This window comes from Nansenia antarctica (assembly GCF_963989245.1).
Source record: "Nansenia antarctica genome assembly, chromosome: 1".
Taxonomy (NCBI): Eukaryota; Metazoa; Chordata; class Actinopteri; order Argentiniformes; family Microstomatidae; genus Nansenia; species Nansenia antarctica.
In genome coordinates, this window is record NC_137674.1 from 45,295,555 (window position 1) to 45,316,485 (window position 20,931).

A 20,931-nucleotide genomic window follows, 5' to 3' on the forward strand; every position below is an offset into this window, starting at 1 on the left:
ACTGGGGTGCTCTTCCTCTGGGCACACGTTCGCTCAGCAGCTGGGTGGGAATCGTCTAGACCCACGCATATCCCTGGAAGACAAAAAAATTAGGAATGTCAGAGTTGGCCTATTCCATACACTTAGCACATTAGGGTTAGTCTTAGCATGGAGGAAAGTGCCTATACATCATCACAGAGGCATGACCCACTGCCATACATGAGGCCCAGCCCGGCCCCCCCCCCTGAGCCTAGAGCCCAACAACACAGTCGTTATTCCAATGTTCCTCAGTCTTAGTCAAGCCAGGCCAGCAGGGGAGTTTAGGAGCATTGTGGTCTTTGAGGTCTTCTGTTTTGTGTGTGTCAGGCATTTGAACCACATCTAACGCAGACAAATTAGAATACAAAAGACTACTAGCCCCAGAGGGCTGTTCAACCAAGCCCATGTGTTGCAGTGTAAACAAAAACAAACAGTCAGTCCTTTCTGAGATGGTGTGTGTGTGTGTGTGTGTGTGTGTGTTCGGGTCTAGTGTGTCTAAGTAGTGCAGGACTCCCCCAGAGGAACACACACACACACACACACTGGCAGGGTTGCTGACCCTGTGTATGTCAACATGGTGTAGCTGACAGCTTCACACCATGACACCGGAGAAAGCACACCCTCTGAGATAATCATTACCACGGGCGAAACACAGGGGTGTGACTTCTACTGCTTAATAGCACTCCATTTAGGATTCAAGTCAGGTTCAAATCCTGGTCTCTAACACCTAACTGCTCACTGGTCAATGGTCAACAGTCCATTGATTTAAAGTGAGTCAATAATCTACGTTTAGCACCCTCTGATCACTCAGGTGTAGCACTTTCCAAATAACAATGGAAATGGGTTTTACTGTGAGGTTCAACTCTACTGAACTCATCTGATAACAGCAGTCCCCAGCTGGGTCAGTCAGCTTTAAATCGACAAAAACGGGCTTGTTACCTTTATATAAAATAAAAGTAAATAATAAAAGTAAATAATAATTTTTAAAAATGTTGATTATGATTGTTTTTATATGCAGCACTGTAGGCTACCTTTTAAAATATATTTTTTTACGTTTATTTTATTTTTCTTAAGTCTAATTTTGTTCACTCAATGTTACCATACTGTGGTACTTCCTTTGTTGAAGTGGAGGGCTTGTAGCTGCTACAGGGCTGACCCGAACCATACTGTGCTGGCTCTGATACTGTCTTTTCACATGGTCCTTACCAGCACAGTTACAGCAGCTATGGTGGATGTGTAACCGGGCCAGTACAGCTCAGCTCAGCAGTGTGAATTAGAGTTAAGTGTCATTTCATGATTGACAGTCAGACAGGCCTACTGTATTATGGAATAATGAGAAGGCATGTGGGGGTGAGGGGTCAGGGCGAGGGCTGGGTCTACAACAGGCTCACTTTCTTGTCCTGGAAATGTCAAATGCAAATCGAATGCAAGCTAAGGCAGGAAACTCGCATACCTGCAGAGACACGAGACATTTTTTCCCTGCTGCTGTTGAGAGATGGAATAAGACTACAGGAGGACAGCCTGAAACAAAAGCTTCGAGTTTAGGCTGAAAAAGTGAGTCCAATCCTGTCAGCTGTGAGCTGACTCCGTGGGGGACTACTGGAGCTTGTCAGCCTCCTCTAGGCCAGGCTGGGGGGAATGTAGTAGTGATGTCATTCCATAGAATAAGAGAACCCTTGTTGTGGAGAGTCATTCTGTTCCATACTGTTCACACACATTCTCCTCACTGATTCAATTCACACCATAATAGAGGATCGTACTCACAATAGAGTACAGTACAGTACAATCATCGTGGAATAAGACTCACCCCACAAAGCAATGCTGCTAACAAGAGCCAAAAGATAACCCATTTAGGAGGCTCAAAGCTTGTTTTGTCTACAAATAATGTGAAATCCTCTGTGTCTTTGTTCCCATGGCAGCACACAGAGCACCAGGCCAGAGCAGTGGATCTGAACAAGCAGAAGCAGGGTTTGCTTAGTATGTCTGAAAAACAACGCTACACTAGTGCTCACAGAGCCAGGTAGAGTATCTATGCCCTAGAGACGTACATATTTACCAACTGACCGGTAAAGGAGAGGAATGTATAAAGTAGTATTAGTGAGACATCGTGCCACTCCTACAGTGACAGAAGACCTTTTCTAACTCGTCTATTCATCAAAGTGATATCTCCTACCTGAACTGTCTGCAGGTAAAAAAAGACAAATAATGATATTCCAATCTCACAAAACAGTGCGTGCATGCATACGGTATGCGACGTCCCTGAGGCAGTGATAAATCAACACTGTCACACGTCTTTAACATGTCAGAGTAAGAAGAACACCAAGGACAAACATCCTAAAGGAAGGAAAACACCCTTCATACATCTGATATGACTCATCCTCACTAGTCACTGATGGCCTCAGGGGTACAGGAGAGGAGCTGACAGAGGAAGGAAGGAAGGAAGGATGGAAGGAAGGAAGGAAGGAAGGGAGGGAGGGAAGGAAGGCACAGCAATCAGGTATCCTCTCATTCTCTCATTCTCTGTTAAAGAGAAAAGAGGGAAACATTTTTGAAAAAGAAAAGACAACTCTTTCTCCCATGAATACTAATACTGAACCTAACTGTAAAACATTTACAATGGCTATTCCTCAGCCCTATTCTGTGCAAGCCTATCTGATAATGGGATACTTCAATGCAACGCATCCCAGGGTCAGATTTGATTTGATTTTGCATCAAGATTTAAAGCTGCGAAGATGTAAAGCTACGAAGTTGAAGACAGAGCACTCTAAAGTGTAAGGTTAAGTAAGGCTTTGTGACGGTTAACAGTGCTGAGTGGAGACATCCTTAGTTTCTCATAACTAGGCTATTTTACAGCTTTTAAAGAAGTCTGGAGAATCCCCCCATTAACCTCTTTCCCACTCCTGTAATTTGGCCTACACTTCTTAGCTCTTTTACTTGCAGGGCGGAAACAAGACACGCCACCTATGGAAAATGACACCTTGAAACAGACTGTGGCTTTCCCAAGTCTTCACTGGGACACCTGGCTCACCATAGAGGGGCAAGTCCTCTCATCCTAGACAATTGTCTGTCTGTCTGTCTGTCTGTCTGTCAGCAATACAACACAACCATAGGCCTTGTTCCTCAAAAGCAGATAGACCTGCCGTGGCAGCTGAGGTAACAGACCTAAGCCTCGACACAGAGAAGACTGATGTCGCCCCTTACCACTGATTTCAGGGAATCTGATCTGAGACCTGTTGTTAAGGGGCAGTTTCAACCTTGAGCTGAAGACACCGGAGGGGTGGGGGGGAAAAAGAAACACCTCTCTGATGACAGGCTTCACCAAGCGTGTCATTACAAGTCAGGCAGGCTGAACTCAGCTGTAGTTACACACGAGAAAAACAGTCATCAGGCCTACAGTTAATGCAGATGATTTGTTTCCTTGTTTTCACAACAATGCCTGCCGTACGTGCCATCAACACCGCAAGAATGCTCCACTGCCAACGGGTGAGGAGTTATCACATAGGAGCAATGCCACGTCACGAACATCAGATAGCGGCCAATGGGAAGACCTGTTAAATGCCTAGCTGCAATGAAGACCGGAGTCAATGTGATTTATGTGACCACGTTTCAATAGTGTGCCACCGACAGACCCTGGATGACAGCACTCTCGCTTGGGGAGGTTGAGGAGGTTTTTTGACACCTCTCTACGAAATGAAAAGAAAAAAAAAAACATTCTCATGCCCTCTTGATGACAAGTGGCATTCCACATAATGGGTTGGAGAGAGTTGCCAACAAAATCCAGAGCCTCCTCTCTCCGAGCTGTGAGTGTGTCTGTCTGATTCTAGGCACAGGGCTGGGGGCTCCATGGCTGACTGGGTTAATAATGGCTGTATGTCATCATCGTCCTCCCAATGCCAGTGTTACTATAACCAGGGCTCCGCTCTACACACAGCAGCTCAACAGGCTTGTGGGTGTGAATGGGTGGATGAGGATGACAGACACTTGTAATGGGGACTGGAGAGGACAGTGGTCTGCAGCATACCAACACGGCCAGCCTCTCTCTCTCCCCCTCTCTCTCTGTCTATGTTGACAGGGGGCCAGGCAGAGCAGTTTTATGACATGCACACAACGAGAGAGAAACAGAGCGATAGGGAGAGAGGGAGATAGAGAGAGAGAACGAGCAAGAGAGAGGAAAAAAAAACTGCTGTCAGTCAGCCTCAAAGTATTGGAGCTGCTAATGAGGCTGAAGCTTAAAGGCTATTGACCCTATCTCTTACAAGAAATCTAGTCTGTGCAGACATTCCATTCGCCACTTTGTCAACAATACCTGATTGTTAGCAGAAGCATACTAGTTAGCCTAGTATTAAGCCATATAAAAGGACAAACAACCTGATCCACACAGCTGATTAGAAGCAGGCTAATGCTAACTAAGCTATATTGTTTCAGTCCGAAGCTGAATACTGTGCATGGTTGCTTCTCTAAAGCCTTTTCTCTCCCCGTCCCAGAAATGTTAGCCGACCTAGACACAGACAGGAATCAATATAGCCAGGGGGAACTGCATGGCATTTCACATCACCAGCTGTAATTATAATGGGTGTCGGGTGTGAAAGGGATACACTTTAATAGCAGGCCCTAGAGCCCCAGGCTGGGCTGCAGGAAGCTTATTAATTCCCTGGTGTGTGGTGTAGTCACCTATCGGACACGAGAAGGGATCATCCACTGAATTGAGGTGCAGTCCGTTGAGAACAACATCATAAGAGTCATTCTTGGTGTCATCAACAGAGCTAAAGTTCCACGCCCACCACCACCAAGAAGACAGCAGCCCTTTTGACAAATTGCACTGCATGTAAGATCTTGTCCCTGAGAATACGGTGGAACTGGAAAACAATGGTGTCACTTACGCTGACCAGGAATGCTCGCAATGAACAACAGCAGTCCCCTTTGACCATCGCAGTCAGAAAAGGAACGACACTTTTTCACTCTGTTTTTCTTGTTGTCTCCGAATGCAATTTAATGGAGGTCAGACCATGTCTTTCCTAATTTCACAACATCTGAAGCGGAAGATGTTACTAGACCTAGAGACCCTCCCAGTCGAAGCCTGTTGCTTTGAAGTCAGAACATTTGGGCAAAATGACAGACTGGAGTTTTAGACTTACAAACGGAATGTCCAATTAAAAATGGAGGCCACCACATCCACAGTCCTTCCAAAAGCAGGTCCCCACCCAGTAGGCCTACAGACAGAGTCAAACATGCCGTCAGAGGAACACTATCTCAGTGTGTGTGTGTGTGTGTGTGTGTGTAGGCAATAGGAGAGAGACAGAGAGCCCAATAGGGTCTTTGTTAGCTGCTTAGCTCTGGAGGCATTTCAATGTCAATAGAACAAACAGCTCCAAATTGTCTCCTAACCTCAGATTACGACAAGTGACCACAGGCTAACTCAAAGCTTTCAATTGTCATACTAATACGCATGGCACTGACTTCAGAGTGTCCAGTTCGGTCTCTGAAGACTAGCAGATGAACAATATAAAAATGTCTATTATCCATTATCTCCATTATACATTAGAGAAGAAAGACACAGACCAAAATAGCAGATAAATGTCTATGACAACAGAAAACAAGTTGATGATTCATTCAACTAGAACGTCCACAACTGGAATCGTATCCAACTCATTCTGAACACAGATGGATAGGAACAGCTGATATAAACAACTGGTATAAACAACAGTTCTGTATGTGACAGTTCTGTAAAGTTCCCATGCCCACCTGTGCAAGGCCCATGCTGTTTCTCACCCAGCGGTGGCTTAACTGGGCCTACGTGTGAAGATCCAGATTCACATGGTGTCTCACTGTTGTCCTTGGAGGTGGTGGAGCCGATAATCTCACAGTCCTCTGAAAAATTAGAAGTATGTTCCTCTGCAGGACCACTGTGTACTCTTGGCCCTCACAGTCCGTCAGTCCATCTGTCTGTCAGACAGTCAATAAGTCAGAGCTAGGCTTTTCCATAAGCCTCCACTCACTGGACAGACTTACAGACCCGACACACTGGCTTTGGCCATAAGCGATTCTGTGCTACTCTGCTCCAGCTGCTTCGGTATCCAGAGACCATAACAACCAAAAAAAAGAACAACAGCCCTTTCCAAGTTCTTAAATTAGTTGATCCCTCTTATGGAGCTGCTGATGACATCACTTTATACAAGGTGGGATGCTGTTGAAAGAGCCATCTGAAGACTTCTGAGCAAACATGTCAAAGATAAGAGGAGAAGTTAACATGTTCCTGTGGGTTGGTTCAGGAGAAAGTGTCACGCATGGTGGAGCGTGATGTTTGCAAGGTTCACCTGAGTGCTCAGCAATAGAGACTCTGCTGAAAAGTTTGGGCACGAGCTAATGATCTCCACACCGGCCAAAAATACCAGAGACCCTTTTTTAGGGACTCATTACAGTGGGTGGAGGACTCTGAGGCATCTGTGCTCGCAGCCAAGTCACCCGGATATTTGCTAAGCAAATTATCAGTAGTGTGTGTGTGCAAATCTCGCAGGCTTCCAACTCTCACCCGTGCTGATGGAAAGTGAACTGGACAAGCATGGCGCCAGACAATACAAGAGAAGATCAAAGCGCTCACTGTATCTATGCAATCTTTTCGGCCTAGCATAGCCCCAAGGTTCATAGATTCCTGAAAGTACTGTTGTATAGGTCGGCTAGGGTTCCAGGCTTCTCTAACAACTTAGGAAAACAGTTATAACAGTTATATTAAATTAGGCTTTTCTGATTAATATAAGTGTTGCAAAAGAGGTTCCAGTTCATTGGAGTCAGGCATTGGCCTCTGTGAGGAATGTTATGCATGACTAAGTGAATTTGTTGAATGGAGTTTTGGAGTGAGCATTCTGGAACTCTAAAAAGTACATTAGATCTGCTTTGAAGTATTACAACAGCCTATGTTTTCGGTGTAAAAACTAGAGGAAAAAGTGTAAAGAAAGAGAGAGAGTTGACAACCTCAGGCCACTTGTCAGTGATACATCTCTCTCTCTCTCTCTCTCTCTCTCTCTCATTATACAAACCATTACATGAATGTAATTTCTGTGGTTATTCCCATGGGTCAGGAATGGATAAACAAAAACATTATTGATGAAGCTGCACCTGACAGGATTCAATGTCAACCATGAAATTAATAAGGGCATCTTGCACCTGCACCCTTGAGAAAAGTACAGAGGGCAATGACATTTGTGGAATTGCGTTTTGTTCAGAACATTTAGCAATCCATCACAAAGTATGTCATTGGTGTGACAACCAGCGTGTGTCACTGCCAAATACTGACATGAAAAAAATCTAAGGATGAGCAAATATCTTGCATGAACTGGAAGGATCTATTCTGTAATAAATAAAGATGTCGTTTATTCTTTAGTCTTTCTCAAGCACGGCAGAAGTGGCAAACAAGACACAAGTGACACGATGGAATTGATTGATGTCAGCTCAGCTGTGTGAATACACTTTACAAACAGACATGTTGGCAAACACAACTCGCCACGTTAGAAGACCGGAGGTCTCGTTTTTGGTTGAAGCTGAGAAGAAAACCAATTAAATGAGGGTTTTTCCATTCGCATCACATACAAATAGCAGCCCAGATGCACTTTGTCTGAACATACGTGTTCACATACATTTAGTAAGGATGAAACAATTATAGTTGTACTAACTCTCACAAACAATTCTGAAGTTCTTCAACAACAGCATAAATCTGTTAAACTCACCATTCTTTACACTCCTGGTAATAATACCTTCTCCTAGTGCCACAAAATGTGTAATTCTCAGTCCAAAAAGTGTTGAATTCTTAGGGGAAACACTGCAAAACTTCATCTGCTTCTAAAGTGACTGCTGGAATCCCTTGTCCATTTTTTCGCCAGCTCAGATTCCAACCTTTTTCCCGATGCAAACTGACTCCACCAAAAACCTCGCCTCCTCTCGGTCAATCATTGGCGGAACATTTCGGATCCGAAGCGTTAATAGGGTAGAGGGACGGCCAATCACATTCCTGAGGTCCGCTCCTGTAGAATGAAGTAGATGCGTTCCAATGTGCCCCACGTGACCCGTGAGGTCGCTCCTATGAAACATCGGTACAGTGGGATGCGGAGGTGGAGAAACATTACTAGAAATATCTTTTGTGGCACGATATTCTTTTAATAGTATTTTCCACTTAGTAATTGGGCTTAGTATCTGCTTTCAGTGCCTGGTTATTAATACGTAATGATAATAATGCTCACTCGAACTTCAGTGTTTGTGCCACGTCAAACTTGAAATTGAAGTAGTTACTAACACGTGTGTCTTGATTTCTACACAAAAACGTTAGTTTGTTAAGTCAACATAACATTGGAGTGAAAGTTATTCCTTTTCTTTGAGAAAACAAACAGCTGTAAACAAATGTAAACAGTAAGAATCGTCCGAGTAAATTGTCAACTACCTTTCCTATATCCAATTACATATTTAATGAAAAGATGACATGCGATACTGTAAAGATAGGCCTGTCCATCAGTTATACAGACTCACAGTTATCCCCCACTTCTGACTTTGTATTATTCTCCTTTTTATTCTGGATCCAAAATTGTATCGTGCCCTACATCGGATCACCTGGACCTTTTTTCAGCGTCGAATGGAGAATTCAGATAATAATCTGCCACCTAGTGGACGACTTTTGGGTTAAACATAAAAAGACAATGTAGAATGTTAAAGGTTTTATTAACACTGTAGGCCTATGTTAAAGAAAACATATTCATGACTCACAATCCAAGCATATTACAGTATTCATGGGTGAGTGTGTATTGTATTTTTGTCTTCTTCTCTATAACAGAAAATAGAGAAGCCTATGGAACAATGTAACAGCGTTTAAGAAGTCCAATACTGTTTACACAACCTCAGAAGAATTTGAAATAAGAATGTAGTAAAACACATTTGCAGAAAGATTCGAATTACATTTGTATCAAGTCTGGAACCCGTAAAGACAAACTCATTTGTATTTAATTAACAAAGCTGGGAGCAAAAACAAGACAATTTAAAAGAAAACAAGTGTACAAAAACAGATAGTGACCCAACTCCATTCTGGACCCAAGATCTCTGGATCGCTGGACCCACCAATTGTTTTCACAGTAATTGTTCAAATACTATTCTGGAAAACTATAACCATGCTGTATACAGCCTAATGCTGCGGTTCGTTCAGATCTGTGACCACTGCTGACTGGGGTCAACTACTCAAATTCATCCTCATGATTATGAAGCAGACGGTGTATTACGGCATGATATTACTATATCACATCCTGACAAAGGCACTGAGGTGAAACGTTGGTTCATTAAATATGATATTCTCTGTTCTATCTGTCTATCTGTGTGCACCTAGCCTAAAGACATCTACACACCTACTGAAAACCAGTCAAACATACCCACCAAACATAACCAGAACCAGGTAGAGTAGTTCATTATAATAAAACCTAAATTATTATATTAGTAAAACTAGCACAATTAATGTTAATGCTACTTCTAAGATGGCCTACACACCTGCATTAATAAAGTATTCGAACACAAATGTAATGTAAAAGGCATCTAAACATAAGAGATGATTCCAGTACCCATAACAGTGAAGACGTCACCAACCTCTATGACATGACCATCTCTTATCAGTCAGTCAACTAGAGTCTACAACAAACTGAGAACCTTTGCCACATTTGTAAAAAAAGACATTATGCTGAAATATGCTTACAAATCAAAAAATACTGTCAGACTATATTCATTTAGAATCCGGCAGAACTCCAGGAGTTGGGTCTTGCTCGAATTTCTGAATCTGTCATTTGGGTATTGCACCATGGCTCAACACCAACCTCCCAAAACAGCATCAACAGGGTAACTCCGTCAACCAATGATCATAATTGCATACTCTCCGCTGCAATACACGTAATCTCAATCTAGAAATGCCCCTGTATCAAATTGCATCCACAGCATGCTGACGCACCAGTGTCAATCACAACATGTCTGAATCCAACCAACACAGAGCTGTATAAAATTACCTTGGTTAAGGAGACAAGTGCATTTGCTACGAGAATTAACACATCTGTTTTCTGTGAGAATAAATTACGCAATTTGTTTATAATTTACTTTTGCGGAAGCTTAGCTATGCAACACTTGTAATGTCTGACTACATTACTTGAGGGGTATAGTGTAGAAAAAAGAGTCAGTGAAAACTAACGAAAATCCCCAGCAGGGGGCCTCAGTTTTAGTGAGTTCTGCATCACAGTATTACTGTAGAGTCCATGGCTGCAAGATGTAGCATACTGATTGCAAGCATGTCAAAGGACATAGAACTAACAGAAATGTGCTTATTATGCAACATTGGTTGGCATAATGGCATCAGCCTACACAATATGTTCCCTGTTGGCATGCAATTCCAACCAATTCCAATGCCAACATTTCGATACCCACACAATCTTTAACACTTGAAATACTGTAAATGCATTTCAGATTATGTTTCAACTCAATTGAATGAACTAGACGCAGGTGAAGAGAGCCTTTCTAATGTGGCAAGGAAGTCTGGAACTCCATTCAATGTGGTGGGAGAGGAATCCAAAGGGGGTTTCATCATCATATTCATCAAACCCATAAGAAAAAAAGATTACATCTAAAAAAGAAAATCACTTTCAGTGTCACCTGACCCATGTGAATGAAACTGATTCGATTGTCCACTTAGGACAGTTTTGCACGAGTACGGAGGGTTCAATGAGCCAACAGGAGACTATTTAAATAGATTACTCTACCGAATGAATTCGTAACCACATTTTTCAGGCAGTAGTAGATCCTGAGCCGTGCTGCTTTCCATTAGTCTATGAATTTCCCCGGTGACTCTGAGAACCTACACTAGTGTATCTACCCACAGAGGCAAAGTCACCTTCAGGTTCAAAGATTCAACTCTGATAGCCACAGAGCACAGGACTCTCACGATACAACGACATTCATTTGATCCCAGCTGTATATGAGAGCTTCCAACTACACCAGGAAACCACAGACACACGTCTACTTAAAAGACAGAAAGGAAGACATGTTGTATTACTATACAGAGAACATGGGATTTGACAACCATGATGAGAACATATTCATCCGCAGTGGTTCCTCAGTGTGGGTCCTGTACATGTGCTAAGCTCACAAGGCTGTGGTCTCAGTGTACTGTGAGAGTGTGAGTGATCACTTTCAGAGTGTACCAGACAGAGCACTTGAGCCTCTGGAGACATCTAACCAGCCAACACCCCAATCCAGTGCAGTTGAAACATTCACACCTTGCTGCTGAATGCCAAACAGACGGAAAAAAAATCTCTCCATCTCTCTTTCCCTCTACATGTTCTCAAACAAAACAACACCAACAGGCATAGGGGTAAAACAACATCTTATGACCATTTGAATTTCTGGTCTTATGCTGACATCAGTTTTTTTAAACATAGGTTGCATAGGTCCACATTTGGCATGCAAGAGGCCCCATCCTCTGAGGAGAAACACACATAATAATAAAAAATTAAATCAATGAAAACCTATAAAATAAAGTTCATTTTCACCTAGAAATCCTCAAAGTAGCTCAAACAACATAAAAGCCAGAGTTAGTAAGAGAACAGTCTGTGAACCACCCTTCCTCTCCTTGATAAGCATAGTTAAGAGACCCCCCCACACACACCACCATAAAGTCTCCCACATCTCCAGATAAGATAAGATAAGACCCTTCAGTGGTGGTGGGGTTTGGGCCGGTCCCCTGCGGACCCGTTGGGGGATGGTATTGGCTTGTTGCTGAAGTTCCAGTCCACAGGGTTTAGGAGCTGCATGGTCTTCTTGTGGGTCCAGATGGGGTTGATGAGGACTGTGAGGAGCGCCAGGCCCGTGAAGAAGAGCAGGCGCTGGGGCAAGGCCACATAGGCATTAATCTCACCCCAGTGGCTCCAGGTCACCCACCACATGTAGTAGGTCAGCACCATGCGACAGTGGAACATGTGGATCATCACCCACTGATTGGCCTTCCAAAAGATGGTCCGCGCCCAGCCCGCCTAGAGGAGGAATGGAGAGAGGGGAGAGGAATATTCCGATTAGTTTACTGACTGGAAGTGTAGGTGTTGGGGGGGGGGGGGTCATCTCATGGAATGTTATTTGGTTACATTTGTGAAGTGTTTTTCACTTAGTCTCAAAAGCTATAGAATGACTCTTCTAACCACCACCAATCTAGATGAGGGAATCTTCACGTGTTTTTTTTTTATGCAGAAAGTACATCCTGTACTTGTCTGTAAGGGAAGTGAGAACTAGCTGAGATAATAATAATCTCTCCCTCTCTCCCTCTCTCACTCTCTCACTCCACCCCCCCCCCCCCGCCCTCTCTCTCTCTCTCTCTCTCTCTTTTTTTTTAAGTGGTGAAGGGCACCAGACAGATACAAACATAAGTGTACTGTAGTGTACCTTCAGCAGCATCCAGGAGATGCAGGTGAATGGCGTGCTCATCTCCAGCAGCAGTGTGACCATAGGAAGGTAGTGTCCCAGAGAGTCCCACACCACGGTCCCAGCAAACCCAGACAGGGCAAAGAAGTGATGCACAGCCAGGGGCAGGTCAAACGACCTGAACACGACGCTGGAGGCGTGCAGCGCCACGTTCTCAAACAGGAAGAAGCCGGTGGCGGTCAGGACATTAAACCAGGACCAGTCCTCCTGACCCCTGACCTTGTCCCTCATCACGGCAGAGTCCTCGGTCAGCGCCCGCAGGCCCGCCACCGTGCTCTGGAGGCCAAAGGCGGCCCGCGTGGCGGCCAGGTTCCAGAACACCTTCTCCTTGGCCAGCAGAGAGCGGTACGTCTGGGAGAGGCCGGACGAGAGGAGGTGGGAGAAGAGGAACACGGCCGTGTAGAAGGCAAAGCCCAGGCCAATGACCTGGACACGGAGGCCCCAGGAGAAGTAGTCCATGCTGGGGTGGCCTGACTGAGACCCGCCGCTGGGCGGTTTTGGAGTGGCCTCCTCGGCGGTCATGATGTGTTGTGTTGCTGATGGCTGCTGGACTGCGCTCACAGCTGTAGAGGTCTCACACAACGGTTGAGGGACCAGCGGACACTGATATGTCCCATAAGTCAGTTATCAACCACCTAATAAAGAAATGAGGAAGAAAGACACACACACACACACACAATCAACTTGTACTGTCTGTATTATATTGCATTTCTTGCATTACTTATTTTACTTTATTATTGCGATTTGTATATTGATGCTGCAATGCCTATGTTGAGGAACCAATGCCACTGATCCTGTGTATATTGCCTAATAGATCATCAGTTGTTTGTGGAGATAAGAGGGTATGCTACTTCTGTCTAGGCTACAAATAACGCTTATCGGGGGGAAATGAGAAGTGAGACATTTCACATCTTCTTTTGACAACCAACACCATGTCAATTAGTTACATGTAAAGTTACAGTAGGTAGTAACAATCAAACAAACAGACAAAACATCGAGGAACAACTCGCATTCTTCTCACATGTTTACCGTTACATTGTTGCACTGTGCGCTGCCAGTATAGAACAAGGCGCTACATTGATGCTTCAATGTTTGGTTTCAACAGCAATGTTGTTGTCATTATGTCAACAGCTTCCATTACAATAGAAATGTTACAGAAACAAAACAAACTACTTATGATGTTTGGCTAAACGAGCTAACACGCAAATGTCAACCCATAACGTAGGCACTGTTAGTTTCGTCCTTTTATACGATAGTAAGTAAACGATAAAGTAACGTACCTTTATTCGTTGGTTCTTGGCTGAAATAGGTGATCGTGTGATATCACTCTACCAGTCCTGCGGCGGGTTTCATTCCTTTCGTCATATGACTTTAATCGTGGTCATATGGGGTGCATTCGTAAAAACGCTCTGGAAATCTGAACAGCACTCATGGAATGCCTCTTGTCCAATAAAATTACTTGGTCGCTCTATGACGTTGAACCCAGTGTGCTCTCCGGCACTCTCAGAGCGTGTTTACGAACCATGGACGAAAAACAGGATGTCCCGCCCAATTGTAGAACCGCTGCTCTCCCATTGGTCAATACTACTCGGGCAAGTACTCTGCCTTGTGTCTATTGGTCTTGAGTGTTATCGGGTTATTGATCTAGTTCTAGTATCATGAAGTGAACTATCCTTGATGCTCTCTGCAACGTCACCACTGCATCTTCCTGAGAGGGTCTTTCTCACTGTACTTGTCGAGACAACTTTGGATACAATATTTACTAGAAGCCCTACTTACACCTTCATAGTATTACAGGCCTAATGCAAGTAAATGTTACTCAGTAATTCAACCTAAAGGACATGTTTTATACTTTTTGAATGATCTCTCTCTGTGTGTGTGTGTGTGTGTGTGTGTGTGTGTGTGTGTGTGTGTGTGTGTGTGTGTGTGTGTGTGTGTGTGAGAGAGAGAGAGAGAGAGAGAGAGAGAGAGGGGGGGGGTGGAGAGGGAGAGAGAGAGAGATAGAGAGAGCAGTAGGATACTGTACTGTATATTAATTCTCACGTGCGTCCCTGTGTGCATGTATGTGGTTTGTGGTTTGTGTCAATGGAAAGAGTAAAGAATAACCAGACACACACGCCTTTCCAAACTTTCAAACTTTTCCTAACTTTTTCTTTAAAAATTTAATTGCAGAAGTATTTACATCAGATGACCGTAGCAATGATTAAACTACTCAAAGAGGCAAAATCTTTCAATAGTTGATTCGAGAAAAAAAATGAGAAAAACACAGAAGTACATTGTATAATGTGTTTTTAAATCACAAAAAAAATAACTTAATAACCTAATAACAAATGTGGGTCAGTAAACATAACATAGAAAAGAAACACATAGATAAATAAATTGTGATAAACATGTGAATAAATAAATTATATATATACTGTACATCAGCAATGTCAATACTTTTAACAAAAAGGCAATGAATAAATAAACCATACATTCATTATCAGTATTTTGCATGCCATCATAACATCTTATCAACATAATATTAATAAAATAATAAAATAATAACAAAACATGAGCAAGAGCAGAAAATAGTTATGTTTCAATGAAGCATATATTATATATTTATATATTTATATATATTTCTTTACAAATAATGAATATTTGGCATTATATTCATCCTCACTATAGATATGATATACAAGAGATGAAAATAGTTTTAGCTAAACAACTACTATTTTTAATTTGTCTAGTAATCTTTAGAGTCGTTTCACATTCCACGTTCCAGGAAGTGGTGTATCATCTCAGTGACGATGGTGTTATCTCCACAACATGATAAAGAAAAAATCCCCTTAGTCAAAACATTTCATACTGGTGTTAAAAAGCAGAGACAAAACAAGAGGTGAAGCCAAAGATGACAAGAAACTATCCTAGACACAAATACATCATGTTTGGGAATTATAGGCATATGTGTGAGGGCAAAGAACGGAACAAATGTATAGCCTAGACCTCCGTCACAGCTGATGAGTGAAGAGAGGCTGTGTACTGTAGCTACCTACAGGGTTCTAGATGTACTTTCTTTATCAAAGATGGCACTTACATTTCCATTGTCTCCATAAGGAATAAGTTAAACCCGATCTGCAGATATGACTTTCACCTGTGATATCACACAGCAGTTTCAGTTTACAGTATTTAATTTAAAGCCAGTACTTCAGATTCAGTCATATGAAAGACACATTTGATAAATGTGAATAAAAAGAACTAAAGTGATTCAGTCTTCAGTCTGCTTTCCTCACCACCCGTGAGTATCAGTGGCTGTTTAGGCCAGAACAAAACAAACAACAACCACAGAAGCTAGGACAATATCCCATAGTCACATCCTTGTCCATAACAACACAAGGCAGCATTGTTCAGTTGTTTTTTGAAGGCAGGCTAGAACCGTCTGTGTGTATTCTAAAATAATTCATTCTGTGACACATTTTGAAAGAACAAAAAACACTATGTGGGACGGCAAATGAAAGAGGGGAAAGGGCAAAAAATCAAGAAGGAAACAAATTAATAGTGATTTCACTTGAGATAAGAGTTTTAACAATATGCTGCATGGCTATAACACAACAGCCCCATCTAGAGGATTGAAATGGTACTGCTTTTTTAAACTTCTGAGTCAATTGTACTGAAAGTGGGTAAAATGTACTCAATGACTATTGGCTACAGTATTGTATTAGGGTCAGGCTCAGAGGTCAGCATACCCTGCAACACTTTACAGCTCATCAACAATGGAGAACCATTGACCCTCTGTGGTAGGAGAGAGATGACGATTTTGCAATATGGCACAATTGATTCTAAGAATGGCACTCGTAGTGTGATATCTGATATGTATAAAATAGAACAATATTACTTTGTATTCCTAGTTTATAGGCGTAGCGTATATATTCCTCTTAAATTCAAATGATTCTATGTTCATTCGGATTTCTTCCAGATAGTTCAGATCACTGTTATCTGTGTGATCTCAGGTCGAGCGGGTTCAGGCTATGGAACTGCAGGGCAGGGTGGGGGTCCGTGAATAGCTGACCCACGCATCACTGTGGAATGAGCAACAAATATGTGGCTTGATCTTCAAACAACCACTACAGGTTTGATCCCTCACATTACTGGTGTAAATCTTCATATCTCACTTTTATATATTGCTCACCTTTTAAACATTCATCGCACAGGCATAAAAGGTATTGGAAAAGCTAAGCTATGCATGAATTTAGTCATAAGTCATGGTGGTAAGATTGAAATGGAACGGATTTCATTCTGAGCTGCTAGCTGACATTGTGAGCTACTTCTTTTTCTTGTGTCCATCCTGGACTGAATCCCAATTCAAGGGGGTGGGGGGGGGGGGTACGCTGAATATCTGAGCCAAAGTCAAGGACAGCTGTCTCACCAAGACAAGCACAAGAGGAAGAGCTGGATGTTACCATAGTTGGCACACAGACACACACGCACACGCGCGCACACACACACACACACACACACGCACACACACACACGCACACGCACACGCACACGCACACGCGCAACCTGCTGTTTTGGCAGCCCTGATGAATTTGCATATAACACACACCTACATAATGCATTCCCCATGAAAGTCAGGCAGCGACGGAACCAAACACGACCCACATAACATCCCACTTCTGGAGTCACCACCACGCATCGTACGCCCTCTTCCCAAAACAGTAGAGGCGATGCATTCATCAGCACATTCACTTCAAAGGGCCCTGGAGGCTGTCTGTTTGATCTTTCCAAGGACCTCACACTTCCATTATATAACCCCCCCCTCTTCATCGCCTCCTCCCGGCACGTCACACCACCACCAGTTCTGCCTCAAAGATCTCCGTCTCCCCTAAGCCAGCACATGTCAGTGTGAGTCTGTCTGGGCTGCCTTGCCTGCTGCCTGCTCCACGTCTGCTCACAGCTGGAGCCACAGCAGGGGGACAGCACGGCACTGCCAACCCAGATCATTTGAATACTCTTAAAAATACATCCTTCCTGTCTCCCTTCCTTATGGAGATCACTGACCTGACACCACTTTATAGGTGAAAGCAATGTAGCGACAATGAGCTCAGACCTGGTTCGGATCACGTGAGATCGGATCACAGATCTCCTGGCCTTGTGCTCCACAGGCTATAGTGCCCCTCAGCAACCGTGTCTCCTTTGAACTAAATGGCGATGACTGAGTCACCTGGATGGACTGGGACGGAGCACGGAGCACTCAGATCCCAAGGAAGGGAAACATCTGAACCACATCTGAACCTAAATGTGCTCCTTATTTTCTCCCCGCCTGTGAAGCACTTTGGCTCAGCTGCTGCTGCATGTAAATGTGCTATATAAATAAAGTTAACTTGACTTGAACCTCAACCATTAACAAGTCACCATGCAGCTAAGCCTGGAGAGTGAGAGCAAAAATAAGAAAATACGTTTTCTTACTTTGGGGTGAACAGGGAACAGTCTGGACATTATGGTTGTGTTGTCTACTAACATCAGCAGTTGGGCTGACCTGCAGTACTTGGCTCCCCAAACACAGTTTATGTCAGTGTAGGGATGACAAAGATGACAGGGAGGGTGTGTTTGTGTGTGTACTTGTCCAAGTGTTTGTGTGTGTGGTTGGGTGAGTGTAGGGATGACATAGAGATGACAGGGTTTGTTTGTGTTTGTGTGTACGTAATCAAGTGTTTGTGTATGTGTGTGTGTGAGCGTGTGTGTGTGTGTGTGTGTAAGTGTGTGTACATGTGTCTGCATGAGTGTGTGTGTGTGTGTGTGCAGTCCCTGCTGAGTTCTGGCTGTGATCCCGCTATGTGTAAGAGACACAGTGACCCCCCAGTCACCCTGTGTTTTTGAAGCCATCAGCAAAGTGCCACAAACAAGACCTTTCCTCCAACACTCAGACAGAACACACAGAGTGACTCAATTCCAATGATGTGTACAGCACTGCACTGCAATACAGTATGAGAGCAATCTCTTTGCACCCTTTAGACTCCAGACGTACTAGCAAAAATAAACAAGCATGCTGTAGTTTTCTCAGTCACAAAAATAGATTGGTTTTTGAGATGTATCATTTAGTTGACAGCGCTTAGTGTAGCATCGATTGCTTACCCAGTGCTGTATGGATTGAATAACAAAAGCACCATTTAATTGCTTGATTATCCCATTCAAGTCCCTTTGGCTTGAATGCCATAGCTTGGGTGCCAGTTTACATCCAGTTTACATCCACATAGCATGTTCTGTTGTCACTGTCTTGGAATCAATGCAACAGGCAATGTTAACACAGACTAACCGCCAGGCTAATGATATTTTGATATATTCAACAGCCGAAAAGGGTTTGTCAAGTATGAGACAGCCTTTCATGATAATAAATCCCAGAAGTGTCCTACCAATCAACACCTATCAAACCCTCACCTCAAGACCTCTTGTCCCAGGCCTTGCCGGGCCTCCTCTGGTCTCTCAGAGAAAGAGTCCTGGTCTCGCACTTATCTTAGAGACACTATCTTCCTGTGGCCTAGAGGACCCTCACACAGGGCAAACACCTTCCAGACACAAGAGAGCAAGTTAAATCTCTACAACCTTCCATTTGTCATGTCTGTCCTATCAGCTGGGGGAATCAAAAAGCAGTCACTAAATGAAATTCTGAAGACTTTGCCTGCCTCCCTCCGGGGTTCTGCGTTCCCAGTTTCTCCACTGTTATCTTGCAGTGTTTTCCTGGACGAAGTGAAGTCACTGCACTATAAAGATAAATCAGCGATAGAAAAAATATTTAAAAAAAAGATAGTGCAATCTGTGTTTGATCAGAGGAGCTACTCTGTGTGTCTGTTGTACAGCAGGTTTTGTCATTTGTTCACATATGGGTATACTCTCTTCTAGGCAAAGAGCTGGGGTAGCGAACAGGTTTTGGACACATTTGAAATTCAAAGAAAGTGATTTGTATTTATATTAAAATATGCTAAACAGTTTGATGTAAAAGTCTTCTCTTTTTCAGTTTATCATTAATCATAATCATTGCAAAATAAATGCCCCATTTGCAGTCATTGACTCAATTTACTTCCTGAATTGATTGACAGGAAATTCAACGGACCCCAACTGTGATAGTGAAAGGCCTAGGAGTGACCCATAAACACTATCTGCGTCTCAAACGACACCCTGCTCCAGTCTAATCTAGTGCACTATTTTGAGCAGTTACAGTAGCAGCAGCAGCAGTGCACAACACTGTTAATAGGGTGTCATTTGAGACACAGCTACTGTATTGATAGCACAGGTCCAGAGCATAGAAATGGGCATACAGTGAGAGAATGTAAGTTAAAAATCAACAATGTCAAGAATTCCTCTCCACCATCGCAAGTCAAATGAAACAGCACTGTACTGTTGTGTACATTCCCCTTGGCAATACAGAGAATCCTCAGCAGTGCAAGATTGCATTTGTCTACACACCAATTTCATCAAAAGACCTATGTCGACCTTCCCCCAAAATAATTGTCACTGAAATGAAATGATTTAAAATGTTGGCACACAATGTGCATATGTTCTGCTTCAAGTAAATGTCATTCAGTCTAAAATGCCGACGACAGAATAGGGAACGAGGGAGTACGGAGCATGGAATGGAGAGAGGGTAATGAACCAAATAACTGTTCATTTTTAATCACATTTTCCAGCAGTGCAAACCTTGATGTTTTGACCTCTCCTTGTCTGGGTAGAAAACTGCATTTTCCAACACTAGAGTAGACCAGAGCTTACAGTGGGGGACTGAAATAATTGTTTTAGAAATGATGACCAGATTCTTGGTCACAAGCTAAGCTACAGTGTGACATGCACAATTGAGGTATTCTAAGTATTGGCACTTTCAAAGATGTTCACTTAAATGTGACTACAGAGGAATTAGGCGACAAAGGAGCCTCAAATTTGAATCAAACAATCAAACAATAACTCTGAAAAAACGAATAACTTTGAACCTAAACTTTTCTCTTCCTACACTCTAGCCAAAATACCTGGTGACTGGTATTGTAGGTTCCAAAGCTGCACTTTTTAATGGCCTACAAATACAGACATACCCTTCCTACCCTGATATCCAATGATAGCTTTTGGGTTGGGTATCCCATCATTTATCATACCGATAACAATCATTTTAATTGGGGAAACCGAGGAAAGACTAACCAAAATCTATGATATACATAATGCCTATTTGGCAGATGGAAGAGCGGTTCACACTGATGATGTCATGGCTGTCAAGAGGAGAGACAAGAGTTAAATCAAATAAAGGAAGTGGAGAGTAGTAGTAGTAGTAGTAGTAGTAGTAGTCTAGAAAAAGTCTAGTTAGTAGACGGGATGCGGGAGTGTGCGGAGAGAGTGGAGAGACGCTTCTGCCCCCTCCCCCCGTCCCTCTCTGCCCCCCCCCCCTCCCCCGCCCCATCCCTCTCTGTCCTC

General features: G+C 43.2%; 1 protein-coding gene across 1 annotated transcript; it reads right to left on the reverse strand.

Moving 5' to 3' along the window:
• Nucleotides 1–11,651: 11,651 nt before the first annotated feature.
• On the reverse strand, nucleotides 11,652–13,833 carry cln8 (CLN8 transmembrane ER and ERGIC protein). The gene is made up of 3 exons (XM_080540927.1): nucleotides 13,776–13,833; nucleotides 12,457–13,130; nucleotides 11,652–12,053 (listed from the first exon to the last, which is right to left on the reverse strand). Exons 2-3 carry the CDS (start codon nucleotides 13,015–13,017, stop codon nucleotides 11,736–11,738), a joined length of 879 nt encoding a protein of 292 aa, XP_080397053.1. The 5' UTR covers nucleotides 13,018–13,130; nucleotides 13,776–13,833; the 3' UTR covers nucleotides 11,652–11,735.
• Nucleotides 13,834–20,931: the final 7,098 nt, after the last annotated feature.

Coding starts and splice junctions, on each gene's coding strand:
- cln8 (XM_080540927.1), bottom strand. CDS start 13,017: ATGACCGCCGAGGAGGCCACTCCAAAACCGCCCAGCGGCGGGTCTCAG. Junction 12,054..12,456: donor TCTCCTGGATGCTGCTGAAG/GTACACTACAGT, acceptor TTCCTCCTCTAG/GCGGGCTGGGCGCGGACCAT.